Genomic DNA, 16,944 nt, shown 5'->3' on the forward strand with positions numbered 1-16,944 from the left:
TAAATTTTTATTTTTATTTTATCCACTGCTACACATATTTAATTAAATTTAACATTATGTTATACGGTTAAATTATTTTCAGGAGTTCCTTACATAATTAAGTTTAACCTTAATGGTTTAAAAAATAAAATGTTTAATACAATACAAATCAATCAGATATTTAAACATTAACTATACATTTATTTATATTTTCTCGTAAGTTGAATCTTATACATATTTTCCAAAAAAGAAATGGTCAATTCTTTTAATTTTTCGTTGTAAATCATCCATGTTATTTTTAATTAAATATTCCATAGTATAAGGGTTTTTATTGTTTTCTTCCTGCCATTTTTTTTTGGCTTCATCGAAATTCAAAATATCTTGGCTGACAGCTTTAGCTTCAAATGGGAGTTTAGCTGCAATTTTACTTAAAATGTCTTTTACCTGTAATACAACAAATTACTTAAGTTAATTTTTGTGCACTTAATTTAAATTATACACAAATAATATTTAATAATGGTCAATTCATTGATATTTTAAATGATTATCTACAAAATAAATATATACTAAAAATTCATACTTCTATGTATTCACAATGACCTGCAACTTCAATTATAATTCTGCCAGATCTTATGGGAGTTATGTAATGATCAATACTACCTTTTCCACCACCCATCCGCTGTCCTTGACCCTGGTAAAATATACATTTTAAAAATATTTCTACACATTTCATTTGAATTTACCTTTTTAGTGACAGCTTGCCATGGTGAATCAATTCTCCAAATAGCAAACATTCTAGACCAATCTAATTTTTTTAATAATCCCATACGAATAATTTCAAAATGTATAAATCTCATTTGGCCTCCCCCAGTTGCCTAATAAAAAAAAATCAAATTCAATATTAAATCTTAAAACAATTATTTTATTAAGCTAATTTACTATTTCTTTTAGAATTCAACACAATTCATACAATTCATTTTCATTTACTTATGAATTTAAAATTGTATAAGCATATTCAGATAACTAATAAGTTGCCATATGATTTTACCTGGATACCATACTGTTTATGAATAAGTTTATTGTGGACTAATTCAGGCCCTCTCATTAAACCCAACATTTTATGCATTTTTGGAGGTCTAATATTGCTATTAGAATAATTTGGTACCCTATCAATGTAATGGAGTTTAGGTCTTTCAGGCATCTGAATGTCTGAAATTGGAATAAATATGATTATCAATATGATTCTGATTCTAAAACTTATACAAATGGTTTAGTTACGATCATATGTTATCGGAGGTTTGAAGTACTTAAGGCCTCGGATATCATTAAATAGTGGGAAGTGTACAGTACCTATAATATAAACGAAATATAAATATTAATAAAATAAAACTAATTTCTTTAAACTTACACCCAGTTATTTGGTTGGTTGAACCACGAGAAAACTTAAAAAAAGTTTGCAATGCCATTTTCAAAAATTAAAATTAATAAAACCTAAGAAAACTATTAGAAATTGTTATATTAAAATATAAAAACAGATTATGATACTCTGACAAAATAATTCATAATTATAGATTTTCATAAACGATGTACCACAACACGGTTGTAGATCTTTTAAGACCGTATTCACAATAAACTTAGTCTTATCTTGATCCGAATTATCTATTGGCATTATCATTTCTTTACACTTAGAGCATAGATATCAGTATTATAGCGTCTTTGAAATATTTGTAGCTTATCAACACGATGATTTTGATAAGAAATTTCGTTAATTTTTTTTAAATTGAAAATAAATTGAACTACGTAATATAGTGTAATAAGTAAAATTAATCAATTATTTTCAAATTATCTTCATATTTAATAAAAATGTATAGTTCATACTACCTTTTAAGTGTTAATGGATATAATCGATAAACTGTGTTTCACTTCGAATTTGATATTCTCGGTTTATTTTTGTTTACATTTTTTAATTATTATATTACTAAATAATTATATAACATTTAATATAAAAAGAAACAGATTTATACAGTTTAAAAATGACAATGTAAAAAAAAATTTTCAATTGTATTACCAATTTTTATTGAAATTGAAAATAAAAATATTTTTTTTTCTTTTCAGGGAAAGATACAGTGATGGTGATTTAGCAGTTAATTCAGTAGCTGCTGATGATATATCCTATAGTTTGGTTAATTATTCAGATATATCCTATGACCAAACAAATAATGTTACAGATTGGTATTTTCCTGTGATTGACTTATGTGAAGATGGAAGATGGTTATTATTTGAAGATAAATTGGAATTAAATGATTCATGTATTTCAGAAATTTGTTATATTTTTAAAAAAAAACTTTCATGTGAGTTTCAAACTGAAATATTTTTACAACATCCATTGGTTATTAAGGTAGTTAAAATTATATGTTTAAATCAGTATTTATTTAAATGTATTACTTATTGTAATTTTTTAAATTTATTTCTAGAAATTAATTAAATGGCTGAATGAAAATAAAGAAACTGAATTAATTTTGGAATGTTTAAATTATTTTGTTGAAAAATTAGTAAAACGTCATTTTGAATTTACTTCCGGTTTATGTGTAAGTATACAACTTCTCTCCCTTCTCATTTATATATTTATAAATATGTATAATTATTTATTGTCAACAGTCTTGAATTATTTATATTCAATTTTTATTTTTATTATTTATTAAATATTTATTTTTCATTATTATTATCCATGAACCTATAAACTAAACTAGTTAATAGGTCTATGGTGTAATCTACTATTAATAATATTACGTAGCGTATCTTGGTCTGATGATTCACACATTCATATTCTTAAAAAGTGATTATTAATAGTTAATAAAAGTGACATAAACCCTTTTGCCTTTCATAAAAAATAAAAGTTAAGCCATAGAACTATATTCATAGCGATGAGTAAAAATTCTACACTGTCTTATACATAAAAGGTTTTTTTAATTTTGATAAAACTATTAATTATATTAAATATTCCACCAACTCCCAAACTGAGAAAAATTACTTAAAAAATGTAAAATATATGAATCGATAGAGTTAGTCATCTTAAAAAATCATCTTCAAGAAGAATGGTTTAAATCTATTTATGGACATATTATATTTTTTTAATTATTTATTATTAAGTTTTTAAGTTTAACGTAAACAATTCTTATAAAAAATTAAGTTGTTTATTTTATTGAATTTAATGCCTATAATGTATGTCTTTGTCAGTAATTAATTTTATGATAAATCTGAAACTTTTGAAACAAATTATTCATTAAATGTACGTGTATTAAGAAGATAAGAAAAGAAAAGATAGTACAATTTCTTTTTTTAATTTCATATATATTTTCCATTTAGATTTTTGATAGATTCTAATAGAATGTTGTATAATATGCCTATTAAAATAGAAATATACATAAATGTGCCAAATAAGATTTCACATATTTCACTGTAGTACCTTGAAATGGATTTCTATGTCATCTTGCATTAAATACAGCTTTACAAGATTGATATGCAAATCCATGAATTTACGAGCCCTGGTTATAACCATGATATTTTAATAATTTATTTTACAATAAAAAAATCAGATGGTATTATCTTTTAAACCTATGCATCCTAATTTCATTTTAACTTTTATATATATATTAATACTTATATTTTAAAAATAAATTTATAATACTTTTAAGTATTTGCCAATTTAATTACATACTATAACAATTAATTTTATAAAATCTTAAAATTAATACTTTAACTGAATCTCAGATAACACGGTCCGAAATGCTTCTGTGCATAAATTATTTTATTATTATTTTTATTCTTTAATATATAAAAATTATAAATGTAAATTTTGAATTTATTAATTTTTTTTTTTTTTAGGAAAATGTTGAAATTGTTGACAATAGTTCTAGTTCCAACTCTCAAATAACAACAGGGACTAATAGTGAGACTACAACCAATGTAAATTTTTATTAATTTTTCATAGAATATTAATTTAATATTTAATTTGTAATATTATTCTATATAATAATTAACTCATATAAATTTTATTTACTTATAAATGTATGATTAATTTTGTATCTTAAGAATGGAATTTCACGTTGGGGTATTGCCAAATTTTGTGCTTCATTGATGCCCACCTTAATGAAACATATTGTCTATAATTGCAGTGAAGCTTTTTCATTATTTATATCTAGTATACATCTTTTATCATCAATAGCTGGTAGTTGTAATATTACATTCTACCTAGAATTAATAATTTCTAATTGTATGATTAAACATACGTTACCGTAAGTATTTTTAAGAATATTAATTTTATCAAATATCATATTTCATTAAATATATTTACAATTGGTGATTTAGAAATGAACCCTCATCTTCACTGATGTTTCTCATTATTGCTAAGAAATTATTACCATATAGCATATCTAATGAACAGTTCAAAGAAGTCATTTTAAATATACTTAAACAACCATACTGGATTCATCTGTATCCCGATTTGTACCATCAACTTTATATAAAAATTATTAATGTAAGTGATTAATAACTAAAATTAATAGTTTTCATAGAATTAATATAAAAATATAGTTTATTAAATTTTATATGATTTATGTAAACTTGCTATGTTTTAGGAAGAACTATTAGAAAAAAAAATTATCAAAATGGTTGAAAATGTTTATACTTTATTATTTTCTTGTAACTTAGATATAAAACAATATGGACATCTACTTAACACCTCAATGCCTATTATATGGTTTCATCAAAAGTTTAATATAATTGATAAATTTATTGGAGATGTATGTAAATATGCGTAAGTATTAAGCGTCAAATTATAAATTTTCTTTTATTGATATTTTTATTATTAGTACATTATGTATTTAATGGCACAATAATTTTCTTGAATTTTACATACATATAGTTTTTTTATTTTCTTATTTACTTTAGAATTATTCTAATATACTTTAGAATCTAATTGTTTTTATTATTGTTATTATTTTTTCAGCAATTTAACTGATCCTTATAGAAATGAATACAGTAACATTTTGTTAAATTTACTTTCTTATAAATCATTAGATGTTGTAATTCATACATATTCAGCACTCAATAAAACAGTAAAATCCATATTGAATAATTTTCACTCCCAATCAAACAAAATTAGTCGGTTATTAGAACATTTATTGTGTACCAAAGTATTAAATGAGATTGTATGTTCTGGCTGTGCTAATTCTAATGAACAGGTGTGTAAGCTTTTATATTCTTTAATCTAAATAAACTAATTATTTTTATATATAGATATGTCAGTTAGCATCAGAAGTTATAGAATTATTATTGAACTGCAAAAATACTGTAAAAATTGATCAATGGAAAAAATTTTTGAGTAATTTAGTTCCAGTCTTGCCAGTTTTAAACTGTTATGCTAATCAAACATCCACTTTTGGTCAAATTATTTTTAATTTGTTTCATCCTGATCAAGCAGAAGAGCTTAATATTTCAAACCTAATGGTTTGTTTTATGCTTTGACTACATTTATGATAATTTTATGACTACTTTTATACATTCTCATTTATAAGTATATTTAAATTGCATACTTCCTATTGTGGTAATTTTGATCTGTGTTACTTATTAAATCAAGTACTAGATGTTAATTTAGATTTTATTTGAAATGTACTAATGTTATCTTAAACTTTCTCTTTTATTATTTAGTAAACTTAACATTTATTTTTTAGTTACTTCATTCTATAATCATAATGTTGTTGAGCAAAGACAAGAAATGTCGAATTGAAGCAAATAATAGATTAACATGGTTTTTACAAACAATGCTAAATAAAAGTATTGATCTTCCTAATGACATTTTTGTAATTGAATTTGATGATTTGAGTGAAAAATTAGAAGAACCCATTGGAGAATATAGTGTATGTATTTTATTATCTTTTTAATACTGTAATCTTAATGATTTTGTGTGCTTTTAGACAAATGATTTAGATGATATGATTGATTTAATCGAGAATAATTCAAGTCATCAAATCATTAAATGTGCTTTGTATAAAGTATCTGTAATGCTTGAATATAATCATCTTCAACAACATTTTATACATAATAGAGGGATTAATATTATACTAAATTTACTTAAATCAACAAAAGTACATTTTTGTTTTTTATAAATAGTATTTTTTAAGTTTTTGATTTATATTGTTTATTATTTTTACAGTTATTTGTAAATGAACGGGGTTTATTAATTGCTTTATTAAAATTAATTTTATGTTTCACAAAAAAAAAAAAATTCACATCAAATGAAAATGATTTACTAGCAAATAATTTTGATATCCAACTACAATTAATCTCAGGTATATAAAATAAATATACTTATAGTTATTTTTATTGAATTATAATAAACTATTATGTTTATATTGCAGTGTTATCAGATTTTTATGACATTCCACTTGTAAAACAATATATTTTACAAATTTTGTTTTTCTGTATTTTTAACCAATATTTAACTAAATTTAATAAAATGCCCTCATTAGTTGTTTGTAAAATATATATTCCAATTCAAATTGACAAGTACTGGAATTCAAATAATAATTACACTGATGTATCATTATTTTCAAGTAAAAAATAAAAATAATTAATAGTTTCATCTATAATAATATATTTTTATACCTACCTACTCTTATATTTTAGAAATTAAAGAGAGCAAAAGTTGTATGGATGTTTTAATATTAACATGGAATTTGAAGCAATTCGATAATACTGAATTGTTTTTGGAAAATGGTCTTGACACAAGTACACAGAGCTCATTATTTCATGAAGTCTTCTATAATTTTAGAAAAGCTTGTATTAAATGGTCTGTCAAAAAGTATTTGATTGACTTAATTGCAGCAAATTCGCATCCAGTTGCATTATTTATTCTTGGTGATTTGAAAAGGTAATATTTAAATTAATTTTTATGGCTAATGTAGTAATAAATATTTAAACTTTTACTTTATCTATTATTTAAAACAGTATATTATAATAAAGTTATATTCGTATAGTTTTTCATATAATTTAAATATTTTATTTTATTGTCCTTAGTATAATTAAGATTTAAGAATGCAAATTTATACAGTGATAATTTATTCATAACATTTTAAATACCTATTTGATTTATACTTATAAAAATTAATTATTTTTGATTGTCATTGTCTTAGGATTTTGAGTATTTTATAATATGTAAAGGTTTCACTTTTATTTTTCTGATTTTTCAGATATGTCTTAAATTCTATCCCCATTAAACATTATAATAAAATATTATTAATTAACTGAATAATAATTTTCTTCTAAATTGTAGAAAAAAGTATACAATTTCAATATAGTTTTTGACCATTTATATAAATTTCACATTCAAAATTCATATTTTCTATGGTTCAATATAAAACAATAACTTGTAAATATTTTAAATTATTTATATGTGATGAGACTAAAAATTATAATATCCATCAACATATTACTAAATTTAACCCATATAATCGAATAGTCGAAATAATCTATTACATAGTTCAAACCAGATTGTATAATCGGCATGCCTAATTACCTAATTAATTATTATTGTTCACAGTATTTACCCATTAAATTATTATTTATCTCATCACAGTAACAAGTTAAACTGTTATAAACATTGTACTTTACCTACACTGTGTTTGTTACATAACTTAACATATAACCATTGGTTATAAATATTATATTTATAATCAATGATATAACCTTTATTTATTACTAAACTAACATGTGGTTGTTTAATTATTATCAATTGTTACCTCATCATACAAATTTCGTTTTTTACATATCATTCCTTATCTCTAGTAGATGGTCAAAGTCGAAGTTTGAAGTCCGTATGACTTTGAAAACTTAAGATTAATATTCATTAAGTGATTTCCAGTGTTTGATTTTATATGTGATCATTACTCTCTGTTTTTAATATTCTGTTTTTAGAAAGTAATTACAAGTTATTTTTTTTAAATATTCAAAGATTTTTATGATTATTTAACGTTATAAAACTTACATTATATATTTTTAAAAATGGCAGTTTTTCTAAAATCATCGATGTCTAAAACAAAATTGGTGTTTTCTTTAACTAAAATATTAACACCTATTTCTTCAATGAAAATGTCAACGAGTAACCTTGAATATATAATTACTAAAAAAGTTGGTGAGAAAAATAATATTGGTCTAGTTCAACTTAATCGCCCCAAAGCTTTAAATGCTTTGTGTGATGGTTTGGTCACTGAACTCACTGAAGCGGTGTCTGCTTATGATGCAGATGATAAAGTTGGAGCTATAATTGTAACAGGTAGTGAACGCGCATTTGCTGCTGGTGCTGATATCAAAGAAATGCTTAACCAGACTTATTCATCAAACTTAAAAACTGGTTTACTACAGCAATGGGACAATTTGAGCAAATGCAAGAAACCAATTATTGCTGCTGTGAATGGTTTTGCTCTAGGGGGAGGTTGTGAACTAGCAATGATGTGTGATATAATTTATGCAGGAGAAAAAGCTAAATTTGGACAACCTGAAATAATAATTGGTACCATACCTGGAGCTGGTGGTACTCAACGCATGATTCGTTCTTGTGGTAAAAGCTTTGCAATGGAAGTATGTTTGTCTGGTAATCAAATCACTGCTCAAGAAGCCTTAATGAGAGGATTAGTTAGTAAGGTATTTCCACCTGAAAAATTAGTTGAAGAGGCTATTAAATTAGCAGAAAAAATTAGTGAACATTCACCATTAATTGTTGCTTTATGCAAAGAATCTGTAAATCATGCATATGAATCAACTTTAAGCCAGGGTTTAAAATTTGAGAAAAAATTATTCTATGGCACTTTTGCAACTGACGATCGAAAGGAAGGAATGGCAGCATTCGTTGAAAAGAGAAAACCAAATTTCACTAATAATTAAAGTGTAATGCCATTATTATAAAAAATTCAAGCTTTTACTTTATGTAATTGGTTTAAAATATTGTGATTTTTTTATATGGAATAAATTTATTATATTTGTTATAAAAAATTATTGTTAAGTTTTTTTATTTCAAAACATCTAAATTGACTTTTTAGATTTTCCTAAAGCTCATGTTATTAATGGAAATAGGTAGTAGGAACTTAGAATAATCTTAATTTGATTATATTTTATTTTTATAAAGTATAATAGTCAAGTTCTTTTTTTATAATTATACATGTTAATAATTGAAGTATACTAAATTTAATGTAAGTGAAACAATGTCATACAACAATTTAATCTTTGTGAAATATTAAGTGATATCTAAATAATAAACAAATCAAAATTTTTTTTAGTATACATATTATTTTTCTATCTATTAGCTCTTACATATATATATTTAAAGTGCATTATCAAATATTAAATATTTTGAAGAAATTTATTTTAGGATAATTCTTTAGTGAGTTAAGGTTAAACCATATATTTTAAATTCTAGGATTTAAGTCTTTTTGGAAAGACTAGGTAACAATTATTTAAATAGTTATTTCATTAAACAAGTGCACATATTTTTATTTAAAATACATCTTAATTATATTGATTAATTCATTCATATTTTACAAATAATAATTTTTAGGTACTTAGAATTAAGTGTACATATTAAGAAATTCGATGTCGATGAAGAATTATTAGAAAATGCATTGCGAAAATTTTTGGTATTGCCTCCAATTATGTTAAGTGATTTACAAACATTAATTGTTGTCATGAAGTTATTGCATTTTGTTTTACAAAAAAGTATGTATATTCACTTAAAAACTAAAATATTATGTAGTAGAATTCTTAATTTTTTTCTTAAAAAAAAAAATGAACTACATTTAGTTCTTATTAAGTCAAAGAACTTCCTTTATATTTTTGTTACATTATTAGTTGATATATTCCATAAAATGTGTCTATTATTTTTAGTGATTTATAACACTGTTAATACTAATTTGCATCATATTGATGATATTTTTAGGAGTATTAATTAGTAAATTTCATTGGGTTCCTGATTTATTAATGAAATCAAAATTTATGCATCATAATATGGCTGATAATTTTAATAATGATGACATTTCAAACCAGTTGGTCTGTATAAAATGAGTAATTATTTCTTGTAATCATTATAATTTTAAATTTAAATTTTTTTTTATTTTCAGTGCAATCAATTTTTTGTTGAGCTTTATGAAGTTTATTGGCTTTGTTTAAAAAACTACAGTCATTTTTGCACATTAGATTTAACAAAGTTGTTATTTAATCAATTACCATCTATGAAAAATGAATTTGGTACAAGAATATGCATTACTAACAATTTAATTTATATTAATATCTAGTAAATCATGTTATGACATAATAACTATGCATCAACATTTTTTTATATCCAATAAAAATAATATTTTACAATGCAATTTTTTACAATGCAATTTTTACAATTAATCATAAAATTAAATTGGTAATTTTTTCCTTGTAAATTTTTCAAACCATAATTTTTGACTCAATAAGCAAATTTAATTATTGCAATTTTGATTGCATTTAATTATTTTAAATGTTAACCATTTCATTACTATTCATAAATAATTCATATATGTGGCTTATAACTATGTCATATTAAACTTATCATTTTTACTTATAATTTTGTATTTCATCATTTTTAAATAAAAAAGATAATTCAAAGGCATTACAATTTTTTATTCTAAGTTGCGTGAGATAGTGAGTTGTAATTGAAGAAATGTTGGTGTAACTTCCTCATAAATGTTGTATAGTTATTATATTAATGATGTGTATATTTAATAAATAAATTTATGATTTATGTTATTGTGCAATTGCTTTTATTTTATATATATATTTTCAGTTTTATTACAAGTTAACTTGAAGTGTTTAACTTTATTAACAGAAAATCAGAAAAATATAGATATAGATCTTGTAAAATTGTTTTTATCTCAACTTATTCCATTAAAAACAATTTTGATGAATAGTTATAATGAAAAAAATGTGCAAAGAAGTTATTTAATTATTTTGAACCACATTCTTCACCATACAATTTTAGTACCAAATGTATAATAAACAAATTTTTTTTTCATATTCTTGTATTTACAATAATTTTTATTATTATTCTAATTTACTAGATTTATGAGGTTTGGTGTTTATATGATTGGGAAACATGGACATGGTCAATGATACACAGTACTGATCCATTAGTGCGTGCTTTAATCTTCCAATTTTCAGCGGGTTTGGCTGTTATTGATATTTCAGTATCACATAATTTAATTAATCTTGCATTAAAGTAATGTTTTTTTATGTTAAAAAATATATACCAACAAACCAAATACTTATTGAAACATTTTATTAATTAATTAAAATTTGTTTTTTTAGCTATTTTTGTGAAATTCATTGTTTGGAAAATTGTATTGTTGCTGAACAGGCAACTATATTTTGCTCAAATGTTTTTTGTAATCCCAAGTTCAAAGTAATATTTAAAATATATTTAATTAATTAACATACTTATTTAATAGTTACATACTACTTTTTTCCAGGATGCATGCCATAAATATATTAATAAACTGGATTTTAACACTTTTATTTACTTTATTAATTTGTGTTCATATGATGATTTTAACAAATTTGGTAACATTTTAATATATTTTATTAAATTTATATAGTAGTGAACATATGTTTTTTTTTATAGAAAAAAGTAAATTTTCAACATCTCCAAAACTTGTTGCAAATATATGCTGTATGCTTTTTAATATGATTACATTAACCGGAATAGATCTACAAAAATTTGATCAAAATAGTCAATTTTTACATTCACTAATTATGTATGTATTTAATTTTTAATAATTCTTTGGTACTAAGTTAATGTTTTCTTTTTTGTAAATAGTATTCTGCTAAATATAAAAAAAAAAAAGTAACTATATAATTTTACATTTCGCTTTTATATAAAATAAATTAAAGGTAAAAATGAATGTATTAATTATCATTATAATTTATGTTTTAATTCTTTACTGTTTTGTATTATTCTATTCCAACTTAATTTGTTCTGGAGTGTTTTTTATCAAAACCTATTTGTTAAATCTGTTTATCAGTATTTAAAATTTTCTTTCATCTTGTTATGTTATGGCTTATATAATTTTTGAAAAGTAGTATAAATATACTATTATTAAATATTGATTATATAACTAAATATTTCATGACGAATTTTACAATATTTTTAATTGTATATTAATTAAATTGATTATTGTATTTCAGATGTTTAAAAAAAAAATTAACCCCTGTATGCATTGAAGAACCCAATATCATGGAAATGTGTGGTCGCATTTGTTCAATTCTTACATTATTTATTCCTTATAGCAATTATAGTTTTGAAAATGTATTAACCTCTTTAAACATAATTTATGAAAGAATTGATATCAAATTAGGTAAAAAGAATACATCATAAGTTATAATTTATCTTGTTCGCTAATTGTTTATAATTTAAATATTAACATTGTATTTTAGATCATTGTACAATAATGGTATGGCGATCATTGTTTAAACTAACAACCACAATCATACAGTATACAAATAATCAGACTTTTATTGTAACAAATTATTTAATATCTGCATTATTAAAAAGTATAACTTCCATAAATAATGATCTTAGTATAGATGCATTAAATGTTGTTGCTGCATTATGTTCACTATTTTCTAAACGTAAGTTAATTATTGATATTATATTAATTTTTACTGATAAATCTCTTTTTCCAGAAGAAGATTATAAAAAAATCTATTTTCATATTAGATTTAAAATTAAAAAAATCAATTAAATTTTCTTGAAAATGTTTGAAATGTATTTACAGTAATACATGTATAATAAAATCCTAGATAATACAAAAACCTATCTTAAATTAACATTTAGATTGATCCTGTTATACTGTGAAAAATTTTCACTCTATATAGTTTCAAGTTTAAATGTTTGGAATTTAAATTAATTAAATAAAATACAATAAATTAGTGATGGGAATAATCGAATGATTTTAATAATCCAAATAATGATACCAGACATATTTATCAATAGCAAATTAATTTAATTATTCGAAAAAATTGCATGTTATACTCATTTCCTATTGTGTACTGGTTTGTCCGTATTATATTATTATTTTTAATCATTGGTTTAATTCCTGGTATCGGTGATGATCACACTAATCGGTTTAATACGTATAAATATTTAGATTGAAAATGCATTTCACTTTCACGCTTATAAATAATCATTTGATTATTTATATAACCAGTTCAACTAGTTAAATCATGAATTATTCGATTATTTTTATTTCGTTTACTAATCATTTGATTATTTTATTTTCGACTACTAATCGTTCAATTTTTTTTTTTCAATTATTCCCATCAATACAATAAATAGTATCAACAATATGTACACAATATGTACACTATTTTTAGATTATTTTTTTTAATTATTCAAATTAAGAATCATCCCATAGGCGGATATCAGGGTGGCTTAGACCCCCCAAATTTTTTAATAGCCCCCTCAAAATTGAAACTTTGTTAGAAATTTTATTCGTTTTTTTTAATTTATTTTTAACTATTTGTTCATTTTTTTTTTAAATCGTTAAATAAGAAATAATAAAAAACTATTTACAATAGCATTAAAAATACTTATTACATAGTTAGGCTACTTGCGAAAGAAGTTTCAGTGCAATGAAAAAAATAAAAACTTGGTTGAGGACATTGTTGGTTCAAGATAGGTTCAACAATCTTTCAATACTATATATTGAAAAAGATATATCGAAAAATATAAAAAGCGATGATATTTTTAGTATCTTTGCTAATACTAATAGTTATTAAATAATTAAATAATAATAATAAATTAATTTAATATTTAATAGTCATTAAAATAAAATATTAATTATTTTTAAATATACGTTATTTAGTGTCTTTTTAATACAATTTAAACATAGGTATCTATATTTTTAATGGTAGGTAATAAGTTTTAATTGTGTACAGGAAGGAGGTGTGGGGGCGAAGCCCTTGCGGGTTATTTTACATTGAATTATTATAGCCTCCCCCCCCCAAAAAAAAAAAAATTCAACCAAATTTCCACCTATGAATCATCCTTTTTATATACTGAAAATTATATTCAAAAGATTAGATATTTTTAATGTTTATAATTAAATTTTTTGTTATTATTATATTAATATTGATGTTTAATTTAGAATCTGCTCTTTGTGTGTGTAAAGTTTTAATTGAAACATTAATTTCGGATTGGCATATTAAAAAAAAACGAACAATGTTATTAATTGCATTATCAAATGTATTGCTTGAGCATCCTTTTACATATGAAACAGCAAAAAAAGAAAATTTGTTATATTTTATAACTTCAAAATTAAAAATGATGTTGCTTCAAATAACTAAACAATCAAGCCAAAAATCTGTATGTATACTTATTCATATAAGTCTTAAAATTTGTTTTTAATACAAATATTGCTAACGTTTTAAATTATTATCATTTAATATTTTAGAAAACATTACTAAATCACTATTTGGAAATTGTGGGATTTTTTTGTAATATATTTCATGGATGTGTTCAAGCAAGAGAAGATGCGTCCTCAGAATTGCCAGATGTAATTCATAAACTCTGGTCTATTGTTATTTCTAATCCTAAATCAGATATATTAATTAATACAATGCAAATGCTTGTATCACTTACATCAAACTGTCCATCTGGTAAGTATTATTTTGGCTACCATAATTTTTTCTTTACTTTATTTATATTTTACATTTTAAATCCGTGTTTATTAACATTAACAAAGTAATTTAGATATTAAACATAATAATCTAGAATAAATGGAATTAAATAATTTAAACTATATATTTTAAAATATATTATAAGTACATTGCAATAACATAACTAAATGTGATTATTTTAAAATTGTAATTCTTATATTTAGCATGCAGTGCAATGACCATGACTAGTAGCACACTTGGAGTAGACCCTAAAACAAAAATTACTTCATACTCGTTATTTCATGATATTATTTCATTATTTAGCTATTTTACTTTGCATACAGAAATATTAAGTATTATGTTACTCTTAATAAGTAATTGCTGTCAATCTCAAGAATGCCGCGCAATCATTACAAAAGTATATAAAATTTTGATTTATTATAATTTATTTGTTATTAAGCATTGCATTTTTTTTTTTTTTTTTATTTATTTGTAGAGCAAATTATTATCTCATATTATATCAGTACCTAATCTTAAAGATAAAAAACGCTCTAATAAAATTGAACAAGAATGTTTAAATTTTTTATTAATCTTCACAAGTTACGACGAAGGACAAATACATCTCCTAAAAGTAAAAACAAATATCTTCATAAATAAATTACTTTACAATTTTTTTAAATTTTGTTTATTTACTTACTTTATTTTTTATTGCTTTTCTTTTTAATTACCAGGTTAATTATGTTTTGGACATTTTAGTAGATCTCCTCAAATCAAATTTTAAAAATGATTCTTTAGCTATTTTGAGAAACTTGTGTTTTAATGTACAAAATCGTGTTACTTTCTTATCATCAGGTAATTTTTTTTTTCATTATGTGTTATATTTATAAATAATTATATTTAAAATACATATTATTCTTTACAGATGTATTTTTAAATGGAATTAAATCAATGTTAGAAGAAGGAAATCTCTCGAACCAAAACTATAAAGATATTAGCTTATCCATGTGGTCAATTGCTTGCAATAATCAAAAAGCATGTTTAGAATTACGCCATTGGGGTATAGATAAGTATTTTGAGAAATGTGACTTGTCATTATGTAATGATGAAACTCGAATGATTATGAATTGTACATATAAAATTTTAAGAAGCAAATAATTAATTGTTTAATAGTATTTAAATTTATTTTACTTTGTTTATCTAAATATTCTTAAAATTTAAATTGAAGTATATTCCTATTTTTATTTTCTATTAGTGAATTATTTTATATATTTTATTCTTTTTATTTTATACATTTTTTATTTCAAAATAAAATATTATTATTTTTATTATATTGAAGACATGCTGTTACCTTTTTTTGTATTTATGTTAGGATCATTTTCTTTATTTTCATAAATATTACATACAATTAAATCCAGTAATGAACACAAGGAACAAACTGGGTATGTATTGAGTGAATCCCCTATAGCTTTTTGTATTTGTGGTTTTATAATTATTACTAAGTACTTTTAAAATAAAGTTAATTTAAATATTTCCTTTCTCTCAACCAAGTACTAGAAAATTGTAATTTATCCATATAACTAAGTTATACATTTTTCTATTGGTCATCTAGATAATTTAGTTGAAAATTATAATTGTATTTTATTATTAATTTTTTTTTTCTTATAGTGCTTACAAATTTTTTAGAATTTTAATTTAAAAAATAAAATGGGCAAATTTTTAGGTACTTTAAATTATTAGATTATTGACATTTTCATAATTATTAAACATACTGCCACTATTTTATTTTTCATATTTGGGAAAATGTAATAGGTATACATTCACCCACTGAGGTACTCTCCTAAAAAAAAATGTATTTTAACTACTTGGGTTAAATCCAAACTATTTTATTTTTAGATGTTTTGTACCAGGCACGAACATAGGAGAAATTATGGGTACACTCTTTTTCACCTGAAATATCAAAATAAAATGTTATAAAAAAATTACCTAACCTACACATTTAATAGGTATTTCAAATTTATAGGAATAACAAATAAAATACATACATATTATATTATATTATATAATGAGTAATACAGCTTATTTTTTTTTATATTTTTACAAAACCTCTCGAAATGTTTTCCTGTAATCGTCCTTATATTGTACACTTATTAGAAAATCAATATGTCAACAATTTTCTTTTACATAATTTTTTTTTTTTTTGTTATTTGCTCCAGCCTTTTTATGTAAGCTGTTGTA

The 16,944-nt window shown here is 22.4% G+C and overlaps 3 protein-coding genes across 3 annotated transcripts; 2 read left to right on the top strand and 1 right to left on the bottom strand.

The window, feature by feature from the left end:
* Positions 1-207: 207 nt before the first annotated feature.
* On the bottom strand, positions 208-1,613 carry LOC112691390 (39S ribosomal protein L16, mitochondrial). The gene is made up of 6 exons (XM_025565632.1): positions 1,388-1,613; positions 1,258-1,329; positions 1,028-1,188; positions 723-854; positions 560-670; positions 208-423 (listed from the first exon to the last, which is right to left on the bottom strand). Exons 1-6 carry the CDS (start codon positions 1,443-1,445, stop codon positions 208-210), a joined length of 750 nt encoding a protein of 249 aa, XP_025421417.1. The 5' UTR covers positions 1,446-1,613.
* Positions 1,614-1,987: 374 nt separating this feature from the next.
* On the top strand, positions 1,988-16,660 carry LOC112691382. Its single transcript, XM_025565622.1, has 31 exons — positions 1,988-2,020; positions 2,095-2,377; positions 2,454-2,567; positions 3,865-3,945; positions 4,072-4,274; positions 4,348-4,516; positions 4,617-4,795; positions 4,988-5,222; positions 5,278-5,487; positions 5,712-5,897; positions 5,955-6,125; positions 6,194-6,329; positions 6,399-6,593; positions 6,667-6,910; positions 9,590-9,747; positions 9,968-10,077; positions 10,149-10,275; positions 10,841-11,043; positions 11,115-11,272; positions 11,362-11,455; positions 11,523-11,613; positions 11,675-11,807; positions 12,238-12,407; positions 12,487-12,681; positions 14,199-14,416; positions 14,505-14,709; positions 14,934-15,127; positions 15,206-15,340; positions 15,441-15,561; positions 15,632-15,860; positions 16,603-16,660. Exons 1-31 carry the CDS (start codon positions 2,013-2,015, stop codon positions 16,658-16,660), a joined length of 5,013 nt encoding a protein of 1,670 aa, XP_025421407.1. The 5' UTR covers positions 1,988-2,012.
* LOC112691387 (enoyl-CoA hydratase, mitochondrial) lies at positions 7,827-9,095 on the top strand. The gene has a single exon (XM_025565629.1). It carries the CDS (start codon positions 8,041-8,043, stop codon positions 8,917-8,919), a length of 879 nt encoding a protein of 292 aa, XP_025421414.1. The 5' UTR covers positions 7,827-8,040; the 3' UTR covers positions 8,920-9,095.
* Positions 16,661-16,944: the final 284 nt, after the last annotated feature.

The sequence above is a fragment of the Sipha flava genome, unplaced genomic scaffold, assembly GCF_003268045.1.
Source record: "Sipha flava isolate LNK unplaced genomic scaffold, YSA_version1 609_pilon_pilon, whole genome shotgun sequence".
NCBI lineage: Eukaryota > Metazoa > Arthropoda > Insecta > Hemiptera > Aphididae > Sipha > Sipha flava.